The sequence below is a fragment of the Scyliorhinus canicula genome, chromosome 19 (genome assembly GCF_902713615.1).
Source record: "Scyliorhinus canicula chromosome 19, sScyCan1.1, whole genome shotgun sequence".
Classification (NCBI taxonomy): Eukaryota; Metazoa; Chordata; class Chondrichthyes; order Carcharhiniformes; family Scyliorhinidae; genus Scyliorhinus; species Scyliorhinus canicula.
The window spans coordinates 1,629,770-1,651,386 of record NC_052164.1 but is presented as its reverse complement, the minus strand read 5'-3'; the positions used below and the strand labels follow the sequence as shown (position 1 = coordinate 1,651,386).

The window sequence follows — 21,617 nt, the reverse complement described above, 5'->3', positions numbered from 1 at the left end:
TCACTATCGTGACTGATCATAAGCCTCTGCTGGGACTTTTCCGAGAGGATAAGCCAATTCCGCCCATTGCTTCCACACGGATCCAGCGCTGGGCTTTGTTGCTCGCTGCATACGAGTATTCTCTGGAACACAAACCAGGAACCCAGATAGCGAATGCCGACGCACTGAGCCGATTGCCTTTATCGACCGGCCCCATGTTGACCCCCACGACCGGTGAAGTGGTTGGAACCGTAAATTTTATGGACACCTTGCCTGTCACGGCATCACAGATCCGTGAGTGGACCCAGACGGAGCCAGTCCTGTCAAAGGTTCGGCACATAGTCCTGTATGGTAGGCAGCATAGACAGCTCCCAGGCGAGTTGCGGGCATTTTCCTCCAACCTGTCCGAATTCAGCGTGGAAGACGGCATCCTCTTGTGAGGGACGCGTGTGATTGTCCCGGAAAAAGGGCAGGAGCTGATACTGAGAGACTTGCACAATGGGCATCCGGGTGTGACCAAAATGAAAATGTTAGCCCGGAGTTATGTCTGGTGGCCAGGCCTCGACACAGACATTGAGAAGGTGGCCCAAAACTGCTCCATTTGCCAGGAGCATCAGAAGCTTCCGCCGGCCGCACCCCTACATCACTGGGAATGGCCAGGGCGGCCTTGGACGCGCTTGCATGCGGATTTCGCCGGCCCTTTTCAAGGATCCATGTTCCTTTTATTAATCGGTGCTCAGTCTAAATGGCTAGAGGTGCATAAGATGTGAGGCACAACGTCCTGCGCAACAATCGAGAAGATGCGTTTGTCTATCAGTCCGCATGGCCTCCCCGAGGTGCTGGTTACGGACAATGGCACTCCGTTCACAAGTGAGGAGTTTTCGAGGTTCATGAAGATGAACGGCATACGTCATATTCGCACTGCCCCTTACCACCCGGCTTCAAATGGGTTGGCGGAGCACGCAGTGCAGACATTCAAACGAGGCCTAAAGAAGCAGTTTACCGGGTCGATGGACACGAGACTGGCTCGGTTTGTGTTTTCATATAGGACCACCCCCCATGCGGTGACTGGGGTAGTTCCCACGGAACTCGTAATGGGCCGGAGACTTCGCACCCACCTTAGCATGGTTTTCCCAGATATTGGTGCAAAAGTACGCTGCACACAAGAACGGCAGGGGCATGGTTTTTCTCGGCATCGGCCGATTCGGCAGTTTGCGTCCGGTGACCCAGTGTTGGCTCAGAATTTTGCTGGTGGTGCCCAGTGGGTCCCTGGCATTATCTTTCGCCAAACGGGCCCTATCTCTTACCAGGTGCAAGCCCAGGGTCGTCTCCAGCGCAAACATGTAGAACACGTTCGGTCCAGAAGACTATCCCTTCCAAAGATTCCCCGCCCTTGGAGCTCATTTCGACAGCCACAGAGACCAGACACAGCGGAGAGTATTCCTCACAATCTGCCTCTGGTGCCGCACTCAAAGCCTGCGCAGGTCATTGCAGAACCGCGTGGGGATAGAGACGCTGAGATGACGGAGGCAGCAGACTCCGACTCCGAGATGGAGACACAGGACGCCTCAGAGGGGGAGTCCTCGGGCCCACGGGCCGTGGATGTACAACCGTTATGCCGTTCATCACGGAAACGCAGGTCTCCGTCTCGTTACACGCCGCCCGATCCAGCACCTCGTGCAAATGGTGTCCAGCCTGCGGCAAAATGAGTCCGACGCCCTCCTTCGCCAGGGTCTTCGGTGGATTCCTTGGACTTTGGGGGGGGGAGGGATGTTATAACCTGCCTGCTTCCCATTGGCTGGGGACTAATGGCAATCCCACAATCCTTTGGGCGTATGAGTTTCCCCAATGAGGGGGCGGAGAAATCATTAGCAGCTTCCCTGCATAAATAAAGCAGTTTGAGAAATAGTTTGGAACCGGCCAGAGGAGAGTGAGCAGCAAGGGAGTTGCTGCTGCTGTATCTATATATGTTATTGTAAATAAATGTTATTTCTTTCTATCCTTCAACTTGTGCTGGATTCTTCGTGACCCTCACAAAACCACCCCTCTGTGTTTGTCTGCCAGTGTAGAGGGTGGGGGAACGTTAAAGTGGGGAGTTACTAAATAGTTAGTAGTTAACCAGTTGTATTTGCTGCATAGTTCATTATAGTTCTTGTTATGAACAGTAATTGTTACAAACCTGATGACTGTAATTATTGGGCCAAAGATTTTGGGTATTTTTCTAAGAATGATTGGTTAATTCAGTTGTGTTGTGACTCTGGGACAAGTGCACCTGGAATTGACCGCGCACTTACCCAGGGTGTCGTAGCAATAGGGCTTTACGCAGTATTACCATCATTAATATGTGTAAATTCAATGTGTACAGTATACATATCGATGTTATGGGATGTGGCGTATGATTAAAAACTATTCCCAACAGGATGCAACTTACAGGCAAGGTCATACCTCAGAATAAATTTTGGAAACAGCAGTACATCTGCACGGATAGGGCCCCAAATCTGAAAACACAATATCAGTGTCAATATCTAATAACGACCATGAAACCATTGTCAATTGTCGTAAAAACCCATCTGATCACTAATGTCCTTCAGGAAAGGAAATCTGTCAGCCTTACCTGGTCTGGCCTACATGTGGCTCCAGATCCACAGCAAGGTGGTTGGCTGGAGTGGCCTTGAGGGTGGGGAATTAATGCTGGCCCAGCCAGCGACGCCCACATCCCATGAACAAATTTTTTAAAACTTTGGCAGGAAGCCTAAGAACAGTACAGACAAAATGGTACATTAAAGGGAGGCAGGAACAGAGCTTGTGGTTTATTTGCAAATCTTTGAGGAGACAGGAGATGTAAACAGGTGGACTTCCTTCCTGATGTTCAATCCCGCAATCAGAGGCTGGCCAACCTCCCTCCCACCCCCTTCCAGGTGACAAGCTCGCCACTGAACTTTACCGGTCACATACACTATGGCCACCTGCAGCTGGGTTAATATGAGCGGTGATGGGATGGGGAGGATGATCATGGGTCTTTCCGCCAGAACCTATATCTGCTGGAGGTAGCAAGGTGGCACAGTTCTGGCATCCCACCATCCTGCCTCCAGGTTCACCACCAGTGACAACACAGGATTCCAGCTGGCACTCCCCAACATGTTCCCGCCTCTTCACATTTTCCAGGAGTGGGATCGCAGCTGTGACAACAATCAAACCCGGCGGCAGCAGCAGAATCCCGATCAAGGTATTTAATGAGCCAATTAACACCTATATTACCAGAGGAATACATCAGAGCATCATACAGCCCACCCACTGTGTCAGAATCATACAGAGCATCATACAGCCCACCTACTGTGTCAGAATTTCAGAAACTTGGAGGCAGTTGCACTACAGGAGATTGAAGTTAGGATTGATTTGAACGGTTTTAAATGTGCACACACCAAAAAAAGGCAAGAATGCTGCCATCCCAGGTGAGGAGCTTGCTATTGTGGCAGGGTCTCCCAAAGCCTCATGTCTCTGACTGTGCTGGGACTGATACAACTGCTCCGCTGGTAAAGATGGCACCTCCACTGAGCTCCTGCTGCTTGGGCCTCGGCAACATTCTCACAGGTGAGACAGCGAAGGTTGCTGGCTGCCAGCTGCCCAAGTAACGGTCCTTGATGTTAAGCCCCCGCCTCCGGAACCCACCTACCGTCCCTTATTGCAGAGCGACTCACATGTAGCTTGCTAATTGGCCGGCTGTTTAAGACTTTGCCAGGAGCTCACTGAAGCAACATTCAGGTCCGGGCCTTGAACTTGGACTAAACAGACAGCTGTACCAAAGAGCTGGCACAGGTCATGGGGCCAAATGGCCTCGTTCTGTGCTGCTTTTGGGATATGAACAGTGAGGGTCTGAGGGTCCATTAACCAGATCAGGCACTACTGGCGGTTCCTTCCTCTGAAGTGAGCCAGTTTGGTTAAGCGATAGTCCGACAGCTCTCACAAGTTATTTTATTGGATTAGTTGCCAGCCACGAGTTACTAGATTTATTGTGTTCAATTTCACAAAATGCCATGATGCGGTCTTACTTCACAAACTCTGGTTTCTAGTACCATAAGTTTCTTTACCCATCAGACACTGCTCTTCTGAAATAGGAAAAGATAGTTATGTTTGTGACACTTGCTACTTTTTTCCTGTTCCATCTGAGCAAGCTGTTCTGGTTATTTATTTTCACACGAGAATACTGGAAAATTTGAATCAAAGCATTTCAGTGTCAGTGAGCAGGCAAACACCCAAAGTAATTTCAGAGGTTAGTGGATGGGGTGGCACAAATCCAGTGGTCTATCCAGTGGTCTGTCTCCTCCTCAGCCCAGAGGGAGAGTTTGAGGCTTCTCGCAATAATCAGGGATTCCTGCTATACCAGCTGATCAACGGCATCCAATTCTAGAATTTTATACAACTGAACAACTATTTAAGGAAAGATTTCATGAAGAAAAACAATCCAACCCAAAACAGTGAAACTTTGCTAACAATATTCTGTAAACTGTCACCAAGGAATACTGGGCGTTGCCCTGGAATTAACCTGCTTCAGATTGTTTCTCCTTTTCCATAACCACATCAAATAAGGTGAGAGATTTGTGACGAGTCTGGAACACACAATATTTCTATTGAAGCACATCACCATTGGGCAGGCCTTTCTTTATTGCATCATTGTGATGCCATAAAGGCATAATTTTTTTTAAAACCTGCATTCTAAATTAACATCGAATCCCTACAGTGCAGACGGAGGCCATTCGGCCCATCAAGTCTGTAACAACCCTCCAAAAGAGCACCCTACTTAGGCCCATTCCCCCGTCCACCCCACCATGTCCCTCTAACCCTATAACCTAACCTGCACAACCCTGGACACTAAGGCAATTCAGCATGGCCAATCCACCTAACCTGCACATCTTTGGACTGTGGGAGGAAACTGGTGCACCCGGAGGAAACCCACGCAGACACGCGGAGAACGTGCAAACTTCACGCTGTGAGGCAACCCATGTATTAGATAAATAGGAGACAGATTATTATTTCCGCTCTTCAAGTTGAGCACAAAATCACGTCCTTAGAATTCATCATCATCTCCCTTTTGAACAAATCTATAATCAAGCATATCCTATATCTATACCGCTAATATTTGATGGTTAAGGTGTCCCTAAATGTGCTAATACGGAGGTCAATTTAGCACTGTCTCTGCACAGCAATGGGTACCAATCTGTCACTCACAATTCTTCCTTCAAATGGCTGCCCTTGTCCATCTTTTCACCATTGCCTGTGGGTGGGTAGACAAACCAAATGAAGGTTGTGTCAGTGAGCACAGGGAAGTATTGGAGATGTTTAAGATCGCTGAATCATATTGAATATTTCAGTCTGAATCCAAACAGCCTAACATGTCAAATACTGCCTCGCTGTAAAAGGAGAAGTTATTGAGCATTCATTCAGGGCAAATGCTACTGAAATTACTTGACAAGATTGCAATAATCTTCTGGATTGTGATTATTTTAGTAAAGATGCTCGCACAGGTCAAGTTGCAAAGTGCAAGGAGATCCATATGCGCCGCACTCTGTGTATTACAAAGAAAAGCCACTAAATAACTACGCCAGGTTGCTATGTTTGAAGCAATGAAGAAAACGTTTATTTTTGAGGAGAAAATTGTTTATAAAATTATAATCACAATCTTAAAAAAAAACATTTTTTCACCAGAAAGTTCGTTTTTACTATCCGTGTGGTGGAAACACATCCAGAAACCTTCTTACATTTTGGTTTGTGTATTTCAGACGGACTGTTTGATGTATTTGAGACTCTGAATGTGTGTTAAAGCTGTCTGAAAGCAGATGTGGGGCGGGTGAAAGTCAGTGTGATTCACAGCAGAGAATGGAAGGGACAGGCAATGTTCCAACACAATGAGATGGTGACAGAGAGCAATGGGCAGCTGCCCATTTGGAGCTCAGGGTTGGAGCTGAAACACAGCTTTGGGTTGACAAATACCCAGGTGCTTCCTGTTGCTTCCCATCTCCAGCATTTACTGTTTGTGGAGGTAAAATAGGAAGAAACCAGTCTGACAATAACCATTCTTCAAAAGATGGTGCAGAATTTCATTCGTTACTTAAAAGAACTTAAAAGAAAGGTCTAATAGTAAGGGGTGTGGAAAGAAATGGAGATACTTGCTGCACACGAAGCCCTCGGAATCAGCAGACTTGTCAAATGAAGCAAGAAGGACAGACCATAATCAGCTTGGCAGAGAGCCCTGAGCGGCTTCAAATACACAAACACCCCCACCTGGCATTAATGTTGCTGCTTTCAGCAATATAGACCATTAAATCTACACCATTAATATATCTCCCCTGTCAATACACAACAGGCTCTGGGCTGTCAATCCTTTCCAATCTACTGTTTCCGTCTCTGCCAGCATCAGATAGGTTTATGTGGCGGGATTCGGGACCTGGAAAGGAAAGCCAAGCACAGGATATCTCCCAATAATAACCCCCAAACTCTACTTTCAAACTTGTTTTCTCAGCTTTCCCACCTATTTTGTTATTCGCAAACTTCCACATTTAAGCTTCAGAAAGTGCCCCCGCGGTATTCCCAATGCGGCTGTAGTTAGGAATGCCGCTGGCTGGGTTACCTGCTCCTTAGCCGCTCTCTCCGCTCCCACGTGTTGGCGCCGCTCTGCCTCCTTCACATTGGATACAGGCGGGAGAATCCCTCCACGCAGCCTTCCGCACTCCCGTGACGCCAGCACGTCACTGGGATACTCTGCGTGCGCGGGGGCGGGGCGCGCTCCCCCGGCGGCAGTGCGCGGGGGCGGGGCAGGGGGCGGGGCAGGGGGCGGGACCTGCGCGGGGGCGGGGCCGGGGGCGGGGCCGGGGGCGGGGCAGTGCGCGGGGGGCGGGGCAGGGGGCGGGGCGCGGGGCGTGCGCGGGGGCGGGGCCGGGGGCGGGGCAGTGCGCGGGGGCGCGCGCGGGGCGGTTGGTGCGCGGCCTGCTGGGCGGCGCCGACCATGAGGAGCAGCCGGGCGGCCTGGCAGCAACTCCGAGTCACGGCGCTGGCGGTCCTCCTGTGCGCCGTGCCAGGTGAGCGGGGCCCGGGGCCTGGGGGCCCGCGGGGCGGCAGTTGGAAAATGAACAGCTGAGAAGAGCGGCCTCAGTCTGCTCCTACCCCCACCCCACCCCCAACCCCCCCTCACCCCCAACCCCCCCTCACCCCCAACCCCCCCCCTCACCCCCAACCCCCCCCCTCACCCCCAACCCCCCCTCACCCCCAACCCCCCCTCACCCCCAACCCCCCCCCTCACCCCCAACCCCCCCCCTCACCCCCAACCCCCCCCCTCACCCCCAACCCCCCCCTCACCCCCAACCCCCCCTTACCCCCAACCCCCCTTACCCCCAACCCCCCCCTCACCCCCAACCCCCCCCTCACCCCCAACCCCCCTCACCCCCAACCCCCCCTCACCCCCAACCCCCCCCTCACCCCCAACCCCCCCCTCACCCCCAACCCCCCCTCACCCCCAACCCCCCCCTCACCCCCAACCCCCCCTTCCCCCCTCACCCCCAACCCCCCTCACCCCCAACCCCCCCTCACCCCCAACCCCCCTCACCCCCAACCCCCCCTCACCCCCAACCCCCCCCTCACCCCCAACCCCCCCTCACCCCCAACCCCCCCCTCACCCCCAACCCCCCCTCACCCCCAACCCCCCCTCACCCCCAACCCCCCCCTCACCCCCAACCCCCCCTTACCCCCCCACCCCCAACCCCCCTCACCCCCCACCCCCCCCTCACCCCCAACCCCCCCTCACCCCCAACCCCCCTCACCCCCATCCCCCCTCACCCCCATCCCCCCTCACCCCCACCCCACCCCCATCCGCCCTCACCCCCATCCGCCCTCACCCCCAATCCCCACTCACCCCCAACCCCCCCTTACCCCCCCACCCCCCCCCCACCCCCAACCCCCCCTCACCCCCAACCCCCCTCACCCCCAATCCCCCCTCACCCCCCAACCCCCCTCACCCCCAACCCCCCCTTACCCCCCTCACCCCCACCCCACCCTCAACCCCCCTCACCCCCAACCCCCCTCACCCCAACCCCCCCTTACCCCCAACCCCCCCTCACCCCCAACCCCCCCTTACCCCCTCACCCCCAACCACCCTCACCCCCAACCCCCCTCACCCCCATCCGCCCTCACCCCCATCCCCCCCTCACCCCCATCCCCCCCTCACCCCCATACCCCCTTACCCCAACCCCCCACCCCCTCACCCCCAACCCCCTCACCCCCAACCCCCCTTACCCCCTCACCCCCAACCCCCCCTTACCCCCAACCCCCCCTCACCCCCAACCCCCCCTCACCCCCAACCCCCCCCTCACCCCCAACCCCCCCTCACCCCCAACCCCCCCTCACCCCCAACCCCCCTCACCCCCAACCCCCCTCACCCCCAACCCCCCCTCACCCCCAACCCCCCCTCACCCCCAACCCCCCCTCACCCCCAATCCCCACTCACCCCCAATCCCCACTCACCCCCAATCCCCACTCACCCCCAATCCCCACTCACCCCCAACCCCCCTCACCCCCAACCCCCCCTCACCCCCAACCCCCCCTCACCCCAACCCCCCTCACCCCCAACCCCCCTCACCCCCAACCCCCCCTTACCCCCTCACCCCCAACCCCCCTTACCCCAACCCCCCTTACCCCAACCCCCCTCACCTCCAACCCCCCCTTACCCCCAACCCCCCCTTACCCCCTCACCCCCAACCCCCCTTACCCCACCCCCCTCACCCCCAACCCCCCCTTACCCCCTCACCCCCAACCCCCTGACCCCCTCACCCCCAACCCCCCCCTTACCCCTCACCCCCAACCCCCCTTACCCCAACCCCCTTACCCCAACCCCCCTCACCTCAACCCCCCCGTACCCCCAACCCCCCCTTACCCCCTCACCCCCAACCCCCCTTACCCAACCCCCCTCACCCCCAACCCCCCCTTAACCCCCTCACCCCCAACCCCCTCACCCCCCAACCCCCCTTACCCCCTCACCCCAACCCCCCTTACCCCCTCACCCCCAACCCCCCCCTTACCCCTCACCCCCCAACCCCCTGACCCCCAACCCCCCCCTTACCCCAACCCCCCTTAACCCCTCACCCCCAACCCCTCCTTACCCCAACCCCCCTTACCCCCTCACCCCAACCCCCCTTACCCCCTCACCCCCAACCCCCCCTCACCCCCAACCCCCCTTACCCCCTCACCCCCAACCCCCTTACCCCCTCACCCCCCAACCCCCCTCCTCCCTCACTCCAAACCCCCCCTTACCCCAACCCCCCCTTACCCCCTCACCCCCACCCCCCCCTCACCCCCAACCCCCCCTTACCCCCTCACCCCCAACCCCTCCTTACCCCAACCCCCCCTTACCCCCTCACCCCCAACCCCCCCTCAACCCCCAACCCCCTCTCACCCCAACCCCCCCTCCCCCCCAACCCCCCCTCCCCCCCAACCCCCCATCACCCCCAATCCCCCCTCACCCCCAACCCCCCCTCACCCCCAACCCCCCTTACCCCCCTCACACCCCAACCCCCCCTTACCCCCTCACCCCCAACCCCCCTTACCCCCTCACCCCCAACCCCCCCATACCCCCAACCCCCCCTTACCCCCTCACCCCCAACCCCCCTCACCCCCAACCCCCCTTACCCCCTCACCCCAACCCCCCCTTACCCCAACCCCCCCTTACCCCAACCCCCCTTACCCCAACCCCCCCTTACCCCCTCACCCCCAACCCCCCTCACCCCCTCACCCCCAACCCCCCCTTACCCCCTCACCCCCACCCCCCTCACCCCAACCCCCAACCCCCCCTTACCCCCTCACCCCACCCCCCCTTAACCCCCAACCCCCTTACCCCCACCCCCAGTCCCCCTTGCCACCCACCCACTACCACCCCAATCCCCTCACCCCCTCACCCCAACCCGCCCTTACCCCACCACCCCCAACCCCCTTTACCCCACCACCCCCCTACCCCCTTTACCCCACCAACCCCCTACCCCCTTTACCCCACCACCCCTACCCCCTTTACCCCACCACCCCCTACCCCCTTTACCCCACCACCCCCTAGCCCCCTTTAACCCCACCACCCCTACCCCTTTACCCCCCACCACCCCCTAACCCCTTTATCTCCAACACCCCACCCCAACCCCCCCTCACCCCCCCCACCCCAACAGCTCACCCCCCCTACCCCAACACCTCACCCCCCTCACCCCACCCCCAACACCCCAACCCCCCCTCACCCCAACCCCCCCATACCCCAACCCCCCCTCACCCCAACCCCCCCTCACCCCACCCCCCTCACCCCAACCCCCCCTCACCCCAACCCCCCCTCACCCCAACCCCCCCTCACCCCAACCCCCCCTCACCCCAACCCCCCCTCACCCCAACCCCCCCTCACCCCAACCCCCCCTCACCCCAACCCCCCCTCACCCCAACCCCCCCTCACCCCAACCCCCCCTCACCCCAACCCCCCCTCACCCCAACCCCCCCTCACCCCAACCCCCCCTCACCCAACCCCCCCTCACCCCAACCCCCCTCACCCCAACCCCCCCTCACCCCAACCCCCCCTCTCCCCAACCCCCCATCTCTCCCCAACCCCCCTCTCCCCAATCCCCCTCTCCCCAATCCCCCTCTCCCCAATCCCCCTCTCCCCAATCCCCCTCTCCCCAATCCCCCTCTCCCCAATCCCCTCACTCCAATCCCCCTCACTCCAATCCCCCTCACTCCAATCCCCCTCACCCCAATCCCCCTCACTCCAATCCCCCTCTCCCCAATCCCCCCTCCCCAATCCCCCTCTCCCCAATCCCCCTACCCCCAACCCCCCTACCCCCAACACCCCCTACCCCCAACCCCCCTCACCCACCCCCCAGCCCACCCCCACTACACCCTCACCCCAGTCCCACCTCACCCCAACTCCCCTCACCCCACTCCCCTTACCCCACCCCACTACCCCCTCAACCCCAATTCCCCCTCACCCTAACCCCCCTTACCCCACCCCCACTACCCCCCTCACCCCCAACACCCCTACCCCCCTCACCCCAACCCCCTTTCCCTACCCCCAACACCCCTACCCCTTTTATCTCCAACACCTCACCCCAACCCCCCTCACCCCCAACCCCCTCACCCCCACCCCCCTCACCCCCAACCCCCCTCACCCCAACCCAACCCCCCTCACCCCCAACCCCCCTCAACCCCAACCCCCCTCACCCCAACCCCCCTCACCCCACCCCCAACCCCCCTACCCCCACACCCCCCTCACCCCAACCCCCCTTCCCTCACCCCCACTGCCCCCTCACCCCACTAGAACCCCCCTACCCCCACTACCCCCTCATCCCTCACTACCCCCTCATCCCTCACTACCCCCTCATCCCTCACTACCCCACTACCCCCCTCACCCCTAGCCCCCTTTATCACCAACACCCCCCTCAATCCCAACACCCCCCTCAATCCCAACACCCCCCTCAATCCCAACACCCCCCTCAATCACCAACACCCCCCCTCAAATCCCAACACCCCCCTCAATCCCAACACCCCCTCAATCCCAACACCCCCCTCAATCCCAACACCCCCCTCAATCCCAACACCCCCCTCAATCCAACACCCCCCTCAATCCCCACCCCCCTCAATCCACACCCCATCAATCCCACACCCCTCAATCCCAACACCCCCTCAATCCCACACCCCCCTCAATCCCAACACACCCCCTCAATCCCAACACCCCCCTCAATCCCACACCCCCCTCAATCCCAACACCCCCCTCATCCCAACACCCCCCTCAATCCCCACACCCCCTCAATCCACACCCCCTCAATCCCAACACCCCCCTCAATCCCAACACCCCCCCTCAATCCCAACACCCCCCTCAATCCCAACACCCCCCTCAATCCCAACACCCCCTCAATCCCACACCCCCCTCAATCCCAACACCCCCCTCAATCCCAACACCCCCCTCAATCCCAACACCCCCCTCAATCCCAACACCCCCCTCAATCCCAACACCCCCCTCAATCCCAACACCCCCCTCAATCCCAACACCCCCCCTCAATCCCAACACCCCCCTCAATCCCAACACCCCCTCAATCCCAACACCCCCCTCATCCAACACCCCCCTCAATCCCAACACCCCCCCTCAATCCCAACACCCCCCTCAATCCCAACACCCCCCTCAATCCAACACCCCCCTCAATCCCAACACCCCCCTCATCCCAACACCCCCTCAATCCCAACACCCCCCTCAATCCCAACACCCCCCTCATCCCAACACCCCCCTCAATCCCAACACCCCCCTCACCCAACACCCCCCTCACCCAACACCCCCCTCATCCCAACACCCCCCTCAATCCCAACACCCCCCTCAATCCCAACACCCCCCTCAATCCCAACACCCCCCTCAATCCCACACCCCCCTCATCCCAACACCCCCCTCAATCCCAACACCCCCCTCAATCCCAACACCCCCCTCAATCCCAACACCCCCCTCAATCCCAACACCCCCCTCAATCCCAACACCCCCCCTCAATCCCAACACCCCCCTCAATCCCAACACCCCCCTCAATCCCAACACCCCCCTCAATCCCAACACCCCCCTCAATCCCAACACCCCCCTCAATCCCAACACCCCCCTCAATCCCAACACCCCCCTCAATCCCAACACCCCCCTCAATCCCAACACCCCCTCAATCCCAACACCCCCCTCAATCCCAACACCCCCCTTACCCACTACCCAACACCCCCTACCCCCTTTATCTCCAACACCCCACCCCCAACCCCCCTCACCCCCACCCCCAACCCCCCCACCCCCTTACCCCCAACACCTCCCACCCCCAACCCCCCCTCAATCCCAACCCACCCCCAACACCCCCCTCACCCCAACCCCCCTCACCCCAACCCCCCTCACCCCAACCCCCCTCACCCCAACCCCCCTCACCCCAACCCCCCTCACCCCAACCCCCCTCACCCCAACCCCCCTCACCCCAACCCCCCCAACCCCTCACCCCAACCCCCCTCACCCCAACCCCCTCACCCCACCCCCTCGCCCCCAACCACCCTCACCTCAACCCCCCTTACCCCACCCCCACTACCCCAACACCCCCTACCCCCATTATCTCCAACACCCCACCCCTACCCCCCTCACCCCCAACCCCCGTTACTCCTAACCCCACCCCCTCACCGCCCCTTAACCCCCTCACACCCAACCCCCTCACCCCCCAACCCCCCCTTCACCAACCCCCTTAACTCCCTCACCCTACCCCCTCAACACCCAACACCCCTTACCCCCCTCATCCCCCCAACACCCCCCTACCCCCCTCACCCCACCCCAACCACCCTCACCCCACCCCAACCCCCATCCCCCTCACCCCACCCCATCCCCCCTACCCCTTTACCTCCATCACCCCCCTTACCCCCACCCTGCCCCCTCACCCCCAGCCCCCCACCCCATCAACCCCCTCACCCCACCCCCAACTCCCCCTTATCCCCAACACCCACTCCAAATCACCCTAACCCCTGACCGTCAGCATCCCCCTTACCCCCAATACCTCTTTACCCCAAACCCCCTCTTGCCCCAACCCCCCCCCTTACCCTCAAACATCCAAAAAACCCCTTGACCCCAATCCTCTTTCTGCAATCTCCACTGTCCAAATCCTTTTACACTCCCCTCTTTCCACTGCCTCTGCCCATTCCCCTCATTTTCCTCCACTATCTTCTGAGTTCTTTTCTACCTCCTGTGTCTTTTCACAAGGTTGGTTTGTTGGGAACCCCACGATGTTTCCCAGCATTAGTTTCTCACAAAATTAACAACATCATAATAATAATAATCTTTATTGTTGTCACAAGTAGGCTTACATTAACACTGCAGGGACGTTACTGTGAAAATCGCCTAGGCGCCACACTCCGGCGCCTGTTTGGGTACACAGGGAAAAGTCCGAATGTCCAATTCACCTAACAGCACATCTTTCGCGATTTGTGGGAGGAAACCGGAGCACCCGGAGGAAACCCACGCAGACAGGGGAGAACGTGCAGACTCCGCACAGACAGTGACCCAAGCCGGGAATTGAACCTGCCGTTGTGAAGCAACAGTGCTAACCACTGTGCTACCGTGCCGTCCATTGGACCCAATCTGCACACTGAAAGAAAGATCATGCTGTTTTCCTGTGGGTACCCTTCCCATCAACTTGGGAAAAGCAGATTAAAATCAGAGCCTGTGGGTGGTGAGTGGGAGGTCAGCGATTTAGCTTCACTGGCAAATTCCTGCCTGTCTTTTGCTGAATCGGCACAGTTAGAATTCTTGCTTTTGCTTTTGTGCAACATTTAAAAAATTGAAATAAAGATTCAATTTGTTATAACCTGCCTGATTACTACTGACTGGGGACTAATGGCAATCCCACAATCCTCAGTGAGTATGAGCATCCCCAATGAGAGGTGGGGCGGAGAAATCATTAGTAGTCACCTGCATAAATAGAGCTGGCCAGTGTGGAACCAGCGAGAGAGGAGAGAGCAGTGGTGGAGTACTGCTGCAGTTGTATATATGTAATTGTAAATAAAGTTATTTCTTTCGATTCTACAAACTTGTGCTGGATTCTTCATGGCTCTCACAAAACTGGCGACGAGGGTTGAAAGTGGATAGCTGTCTGCGCTGCTGAAGCCAGCTCCCTGGATTTTTGTTGGATACAGGTTGAAAGTTTTTTTTCTGTTACACCATGCCTCTTTATGGACGTTTGGATGTCTTTGATGCTGCGCTGGAAAGTTGGAACCTGTACGCACAACGGATGCGTTACTATTTCTGGGCAAATAACATCACCGAAAACGAGTTCCAGGTGGTCAGTTTGCTCACCACCTGCGGCCTGCATACGTTTGGGGTGAAGAGGAGTCTTAAACGTACCCAGCTGCGTCGGACACCAAGACGTTTGATCAACGTCTTGATGGGGCAGCATTTTAACCCAACCCCGTCCACAATAGTTCAGCGTTACTGGTTTAATACCGCAGCGAGGACCCCAGGAGAATCCCTTGCTGAGTTTCTATCCAGGCCACGCAGGATTGTGGAGTACTGTGACTATGGTGAGACTTTGTCAGAAATGTTACACGACCATTTGGTTTGTGGTATTAACAACGCGGCTAGAAAGCAAACAGTGGGGATTAATGGGTGTTTCTCAGTCAGTAGCCAGTGGTGTCCCTCAGAGATCAGTGTTGGGCCCACAATTATTCACAATTTACATAGATGATTTGGAGTTGGGGACCAAGGGCAATGTGTCCAAGTTTGCTGACGACACTAAGATGAGTGGTAAAGCAAAAAGTGCAGAGGATACCGGAAGTCTGCAGAGGGATTTGGATAGGTTAAGTGAATGGGCTAGGGTCTGGCAGATAGAATACAATGTTGACAAATGTGAGGTTATCCATTTTGGTAGGAATAACAGCAAAAGGGATTATTATTTAAATGATAAAATATTAAAACATGCTGCTGTGCAGAGAGACTTGGGTGTGCGAGTGCATGAGTCGCAAACAGTTTTACATGTGCAACAGGTGATTAAGAAGGCAAATGGAATTTTATCCTTCATTGCTAGAGGGATGGAGTTTAAGACTAGGGAGGTTATGTTGCAATTGTATAAGGTGTTAGTGAGGCCACATCTGGAGTATTGTGTTCAGTTTTGGTCTCCTTACTTGAGAAAGGACGTACTGGCACTGGAGGGTGTGTGGAGGAGATTCACTAGGTTAATCCCAGATCTGAAGGGGTTGGATTACAAGGAGAGGTTGAGTAGACTAGGACTGTACTCGTTGGAATTTAGAAGGATGTGGGGGAGGGGGATCTTATAGAAACATATAAAATTATGGAGGGAATAGATAGGATAGATGCGGGCAGGTTGTTTCTACTGGCGGATGAAAGCAGAACTAGGGGGCATAGCCTCAAAATAAGGGGAAGTAGATTTAGGACTGAGTTTAGGAGGAACTTCTTCACCCAAAGGGTTGTGAATCTATGGAATTCCTTGCCACTGAAGCAGTTGAGGCTCCTTCATTAAATGTTTTTAAGATAAAGATAGAAACTATCTAAGGGTTATGGTGTTCGGGCCGGAAAGTGGAGCTGAGTCCACAAAAGATCAGCCATGATCTCATTGAATGGCGGAGCAGGCTCGAGGGGCCAGATGGCCTACTCCTGCTCCTAGTTCTTATGTTCTTACCCAGAGAAAGTTGTTAGCCGAGCCGACAATACTTTTCAACAGGCCATTCAGATAGCATTGTCCCAAGAGAGCGCAGAATGGGGAGTGCAGGAGCTACAGGGAATGGAGGTGTATGCCTTGGGGCGCAACCCCTTCCATCCAAAAGCGTTTCCGGCACCCCTTCTTCAGAACCGATGGAAGAGGAGCCATATCAGTGTCGGACTTGTGGGCATCAATCCCCGTCGCGGACGCCGATCCTGGGGGCACCAGAGACACCGTCGTTCCGACAGAAACTGGGGCCAGCCCAGGGGCCCTACCTTCCATTTGGATGAACCTGCAGCGACTACGTCCGAGGATGTGGAGACAAGACGACTGCCTGCAGCTGCATTATGTGGCAGCTCCCGGTGTGGCTCCCATTAACATGACGGTATGGGTCAATGGTCAGCCGCTTGAGATGGAGTTGGACACTAGTGCAGCGGTCTCCGTGATTGCCCAGAGGACATTCAACCACATCAAGCAGGGTACACAGCCGATAGTAATAGCTTCATTGAAAATCTGGAGGCAGTTTCGCCAACACTTCGGGTTGGCGGCTGTGTCGAGGGAAATGCCGATCCGGGAGAACCACAGATTTGAGCCAGGGAGGTGGGACGGAAGCTTTCGGAAATGGGAAGAGAAGGGGATTATGACTCTAAAAGATTTGTTTCTTCGGGGTCGATTTGCAGGATTGAGGGAGCTGGAAGCGAAGTATGGGCTGGAGCAGGGAGAATGTTTAGGTATATGCAGGAAGGAGATACAGGGCTTCCCGGAAGAACCGGCCTCCACGTTGTTGGAGGAGATGCTGGAGGCAAGTGGACTGGAGAAGGGGACAGTGTCAGCGGTATGCGGAGCTATGTTGGAAAAGGATAAGGCACCACTGGAGGGGATCAAAGCGAAGTGGGAGGAAGAATTGGGAGAGGTTATAGAGGGGGGGGTCTGGTGTGAGGTGCTTCGGAGAGTTAATGCCTCCACCTCGTGTGCGAGGTTGGGGCTGATACAGCTGAAGGTGGTGTACAGGGCACACCTCACGAGGGCAAGGATGAGCCGATTCTTTGAAGGGGTAGAAGATGTGTGTGAACGTTGCGGGGGGCCCCCGCTAATCATGTTCATATGTTTTGGTCCTGTCCAAAGCTAGAGGAGTACTGGAAGGAGGTGTTTAGGGTCATTTCCAAGGTTGTGCATGTGAAGCTGGACCCGGGTCCCCGGGAGGCCATATTCGGGGTGTCGGATCAGCCAGGGTTGGAAACGGGTGCGGAGGCAGATATAGCCTTCGCCTCGTTGATCGCCCGAAGGCGGATCCTGCTGGGATGGAGAGCAGCCTCTCCACCCTGTGCCCTGGCGTGGCGGGGGGACCTGTTGGAATACTTGACCCTTGAGAAGGTTAAGTTCGAACTGAGGGGAAGCTAGGAGGGGTTCTACAAGTCATGGGTACTATTTATTATGCACTTTCAAGAACTGGATAACATCGAACATTAGTTGGGGGGGTGGGGGAGGGGGACTGTGTATGTTGAAGATGGCTATGGGTAATCCCTGATTCCTTTTTTTTTCTTTGTCATTTGTTTATGTTAACATGCGGGCTGATGTCTGGGCATGGTGGGAGGATGGGATCGTTGTTACTGTTATGGGGTTTGAGATATTTGTTGTTGGTTATTGATTGTTGTTGGGTGTCAATTCGGGAGAAAAATTGTGAAAAAGGAGAATAAAAATATTTTTTTTAAAAAGCAGGGTACACAGACCCTTACATTAACAGATACACAGGCAAGGTTGGGCAACTATATGAGGGAACCATTGAACATTGCTAGAACTACGATGACCCCTGTTGCTTATGGACGCCAGGAGGGGAGTTTCCCGCTTATCGTGGTGCGCGGCCATGGGCCCAGCCTGTTGGATCGGGACTGGTTGCGCCATTTGTGGCTGCAGTGGCAGCACATCCTTCAAACAGGTTCTGGGGTTGACAGAGATACTCGGACGCTACTCCTAGAACTTGCAGTAAATACGGCTTCCTGGCTCGACCGATATCCCAATGCCTCGCATAGAGGATCTCTACGCGAAGCTTGCAGGCGGACTCTTGTTCATAAAATTAGATATGAGTCATGCCTACCTCCAGTTGAAGCTGGACCCTGTCTCCCAGACAGATGTAACTATTAATACACACAGTGGCCTGTATGAATATACACTGTTGCCCTTTGGAGTATCCTCTGCCTGCTCTATCTTTCAACGCGTCATGGAGGGCATCTTGAGAGGTTTACCGCATGTCGCTATCTACTTCGACGACGTTTTGATTACGGGGACATCAGAGCAGAAACATTTGGAAAATTTGGAGGCAGTCCCTGGGTGCTTCTCAGAGGCTGGAGTCAGTTTACGTCGTACAAAGTGCGTCTTTCAGGCGAAGGAAGTGGTTTACCCAGTTTATCGGGTGGACCGCGAAGGTTTTCACCCCGTCGCAGAGAAGGTGCGTGCAATTCAACAGGCCCCGCCCAGACTGACACTTTGCATCTTTGTTCTTTTCTCGGCCTTGTAAACTATTACGGGAAGTTCCTCCCCAATTTGGCAACTACACTGGCCCTGTTGAACCTTCTGTTGAAGAATCGCACCTGGGTTTGGGGTCAGCTGCAAGAAACCGCTTTCCGGCAGGTAAAACAATTATCATCGTCTGGGTTACTAACCTACTATGATCCTGGAAAGCCTTTGCTCATCACGATGCATCCCCGTCTGGTATTGGGGCCGCCCTGTCCCACAAGATGGAAAATGGAGCTGAGCAGCCAATAACTTTCGCCTCTCGCACATTGACTGCAGTGGAAAAGAAGTACGCGCAGATCGAGAAGGAAGGCGTGGCGGTGATGTTTGCGGTGAAACGCTTCCACCAGTATGTTTATGGCCGCCACTTCACTATTGTGACTGTTCATAATCCTCTGCTTGGACTTTTCCGAGAGAATAAGCCAATTCCGCCCATTGCTTCTGCACGGATCCAGCGCTGGACTTTGTTGCTCGCTGCCTTCGAGTATATTTTAGAGCATAAACCAGGGACCCAGATAGCAAATGCCGATGCACTGAGCCGATGCCAATGCACAATGATCGAGAAGATGAAAATGAAATGAAATAATAATCACTTATTGTCACAAGTAAGCTTCAAATGAATTTACTGTGAAAAGTCCCTAGTCGCCACATTCCGGCGCTTGTTCGGGGAGGCTGGTACGGGAATTGAACCTGCGCTGCTGGCCTGCCTTGGTCTGCTTTAAAAGCCAGCTATTTAACCCTGTGCTAAACCAGCCCCTTATACGTTTGTCTTTCAGTACGCATGGCCTCCCAGAGGTGCTCGTAGCAGACAACTGCACTCCTTTCACCAGTGAGGAGTTTGCAAGGTTCATGAAGATGAACGGCATACGCCATATCCGCACTGCTCCATACCACCCGGCTTCCAATGGGTTGGCGGAGCGCGCAGTGCAGACATTCAAATGGGGCCTAAAGAGGCAGTCTTCCAGGTTTATGGACATGAGACTGGCTCGTTTTGTGTTTTCGTATAGGATCACTCCACATTCATTGACTGGGGTAGCTCCTGCAGAACTCCTAATGGGCCGGAGACTTCGCACCTGCCTTGGCATGGTTTTCCTGGACATTGGCGCAAAGCCTACGCCGCACTCAAGAAAGGCAGTGGCATGGCCTTCCTCGGCATCGGCCAATTCGGCAGTTTGTGCCTGGTGACCTGGTGTTAGTTCGAAATTTTGCTGGTGGTGGCAGTGGGTCCCTGGCATTATCTTTCGACGAACGGGCCCTATCTCTTACCAGGTGCAAGCCAAGGGTCGTCTCCAGCGCACGTATGTCGACCACGTTAGGTCCAGAAGGCCGCCTCTTCCAAAGATTCCCTGCTCCCATAGCTCACTTCTACAGCTGTAGACACCAGACACAGTGGAGGATCATCCTCACAATCTTCCTCTGGCTCCGCACTCAAAACCTGCGCAGGTCGTTGCAGAACCGTGTGGAGATAGGGACGCCGAGCTGACGGAAGCAGTGGACTCCGACACCGAGATAGAGACACAGGACGCCTCCGTGGGGGAGTCCTCGGTCCCACAGCCTGTGGATGTACAACCGTTACGCCGTTCATCGCAGAAGCGCCATTCTCCTTCTTGTTACCTGCCGTCTGATCCAGCGCCTTGTGCAAATGGTGTCCGGCCTGCGACAAAACGGGTCCGACGCCCTCCTTCGCTAGAGTTTACGGTGGATTCCTTGGACTTTGCGGGGGGTGGGGCGGGGGATGTTATAAACTGCCCCTTTACTACTGGTTGGGGACTAATGGCAGTCCCAGAATTCTTAGTGAGTATGAGCTTCCCCAATGAGGGGGGCGGAGAAATCATTAGCAGAGTCACCTACATAAATAGAACTAGCCAGTGTGGAACCAGCTAGAGAGGAGTGAGCTGTGGTGCAGTACTGCTGTTGTTATATACATGTAATTGTAAATAAAGTTATTTCTTCCGATTCTACAAATTTGTGGCCCTCACAAAACAATTCAAAAGATAAAGTTCCCTCGGCCGTTTGCTGAGTGACTGCCAATGGCCCCTTACGAATAAATCGCTGCTTTACTGTTTGAGATATCACACAGCGAGAAAGGAGATGTTGCATCTGCATTTACAAGGAAAGGTGCAGTAGGGAATGGCGGATGTTGTGGGGTGACTGAAGAGTGGATTAGGGTGTTGTGGAGGGTACAGTCCCTTCAGAATGCTGAAGGGTTAGGATGGAGACAGGAAGAAAAATTTAGGTCTAGCAGTATCTGGAGAGGGAAACAGTTAACGTTGAGTCCATATGACTTCTTCAGAGCTCAAGATATGTTTGGGTGGTTGCATCATGTTGGAGTTGGCAGCGATGGTGCAGCATGACCTATTCAATACAGAGGCTGGTGGAATGTGTTAAGAAAACAAAGGTAATTTTATGGGATTTATGTTTGTATTGGTAAATATTAGAAATAAAGTATAGTTTGAAATGAGTTTTGTTATGGGCCAGGGTTTAGAGAACCCCAGACTGTATCATGGAGTTCACCTGACCCACAACCTTTAATAGATTGTGGTATGGGGAGCACACGGCTCACTCTACGGGCGTGGTACAGCAGAAATGGAAAAGTATTTTGTAAAGCAAAACAATGTTTATTCTATGAACTCAAGTTAACTTTTCATAAAACATACAGTGAACATCTTAGCAACCATTAATTCAAATACAACCCCCAAAGAATACAACACTAAGTAATCCTTTAAGCTTCCCTCTTAACAGCCATAAGACTTAAAAACAAAACCTTCAACAGAAGCACCTCCGGTTTAACTTCACTACTGAGAACAGTTACCACGTTGAACTCAGCAAATGGACATTCATAACCTTGCAGAGAGTCACACACATCCTGCTGTGATTGCAGCTTCTCCAAAACTAAAATGAAACCAAACCCAC

The 21,617-nt window shown here is 55.2% G+C and overlaps 1 protein-coding gene across 2 annotated transcripts in view; it reads left to right on the top strand.

The window, feature by feature from the left end:
- Positions 1 to 6,943: 6,943 nt before the first annotated feature.
- Positions 6,944 to 21,617, top strand: part of LOC119954349 (zona pellucida-binding protein 2-like) — a 95,796-nt gene continuing 81,122 nt past the window's right edge. For both annotated transcript variants that reach the window (XM_038779523.1, XM_038779522.1), the window contains exon 1: positions 6,944 to 7,052. In XM_038779523.1, the coding sequence (XP_038635451.1) occupies positions 6,980 to 7,052 (73 nt within the window). In that variant the 5' untranslated portion in view covers positions 6,944 to 6,979. The remainder of the gene's footprint in view (positions 7,053 to 21,617) is intronic.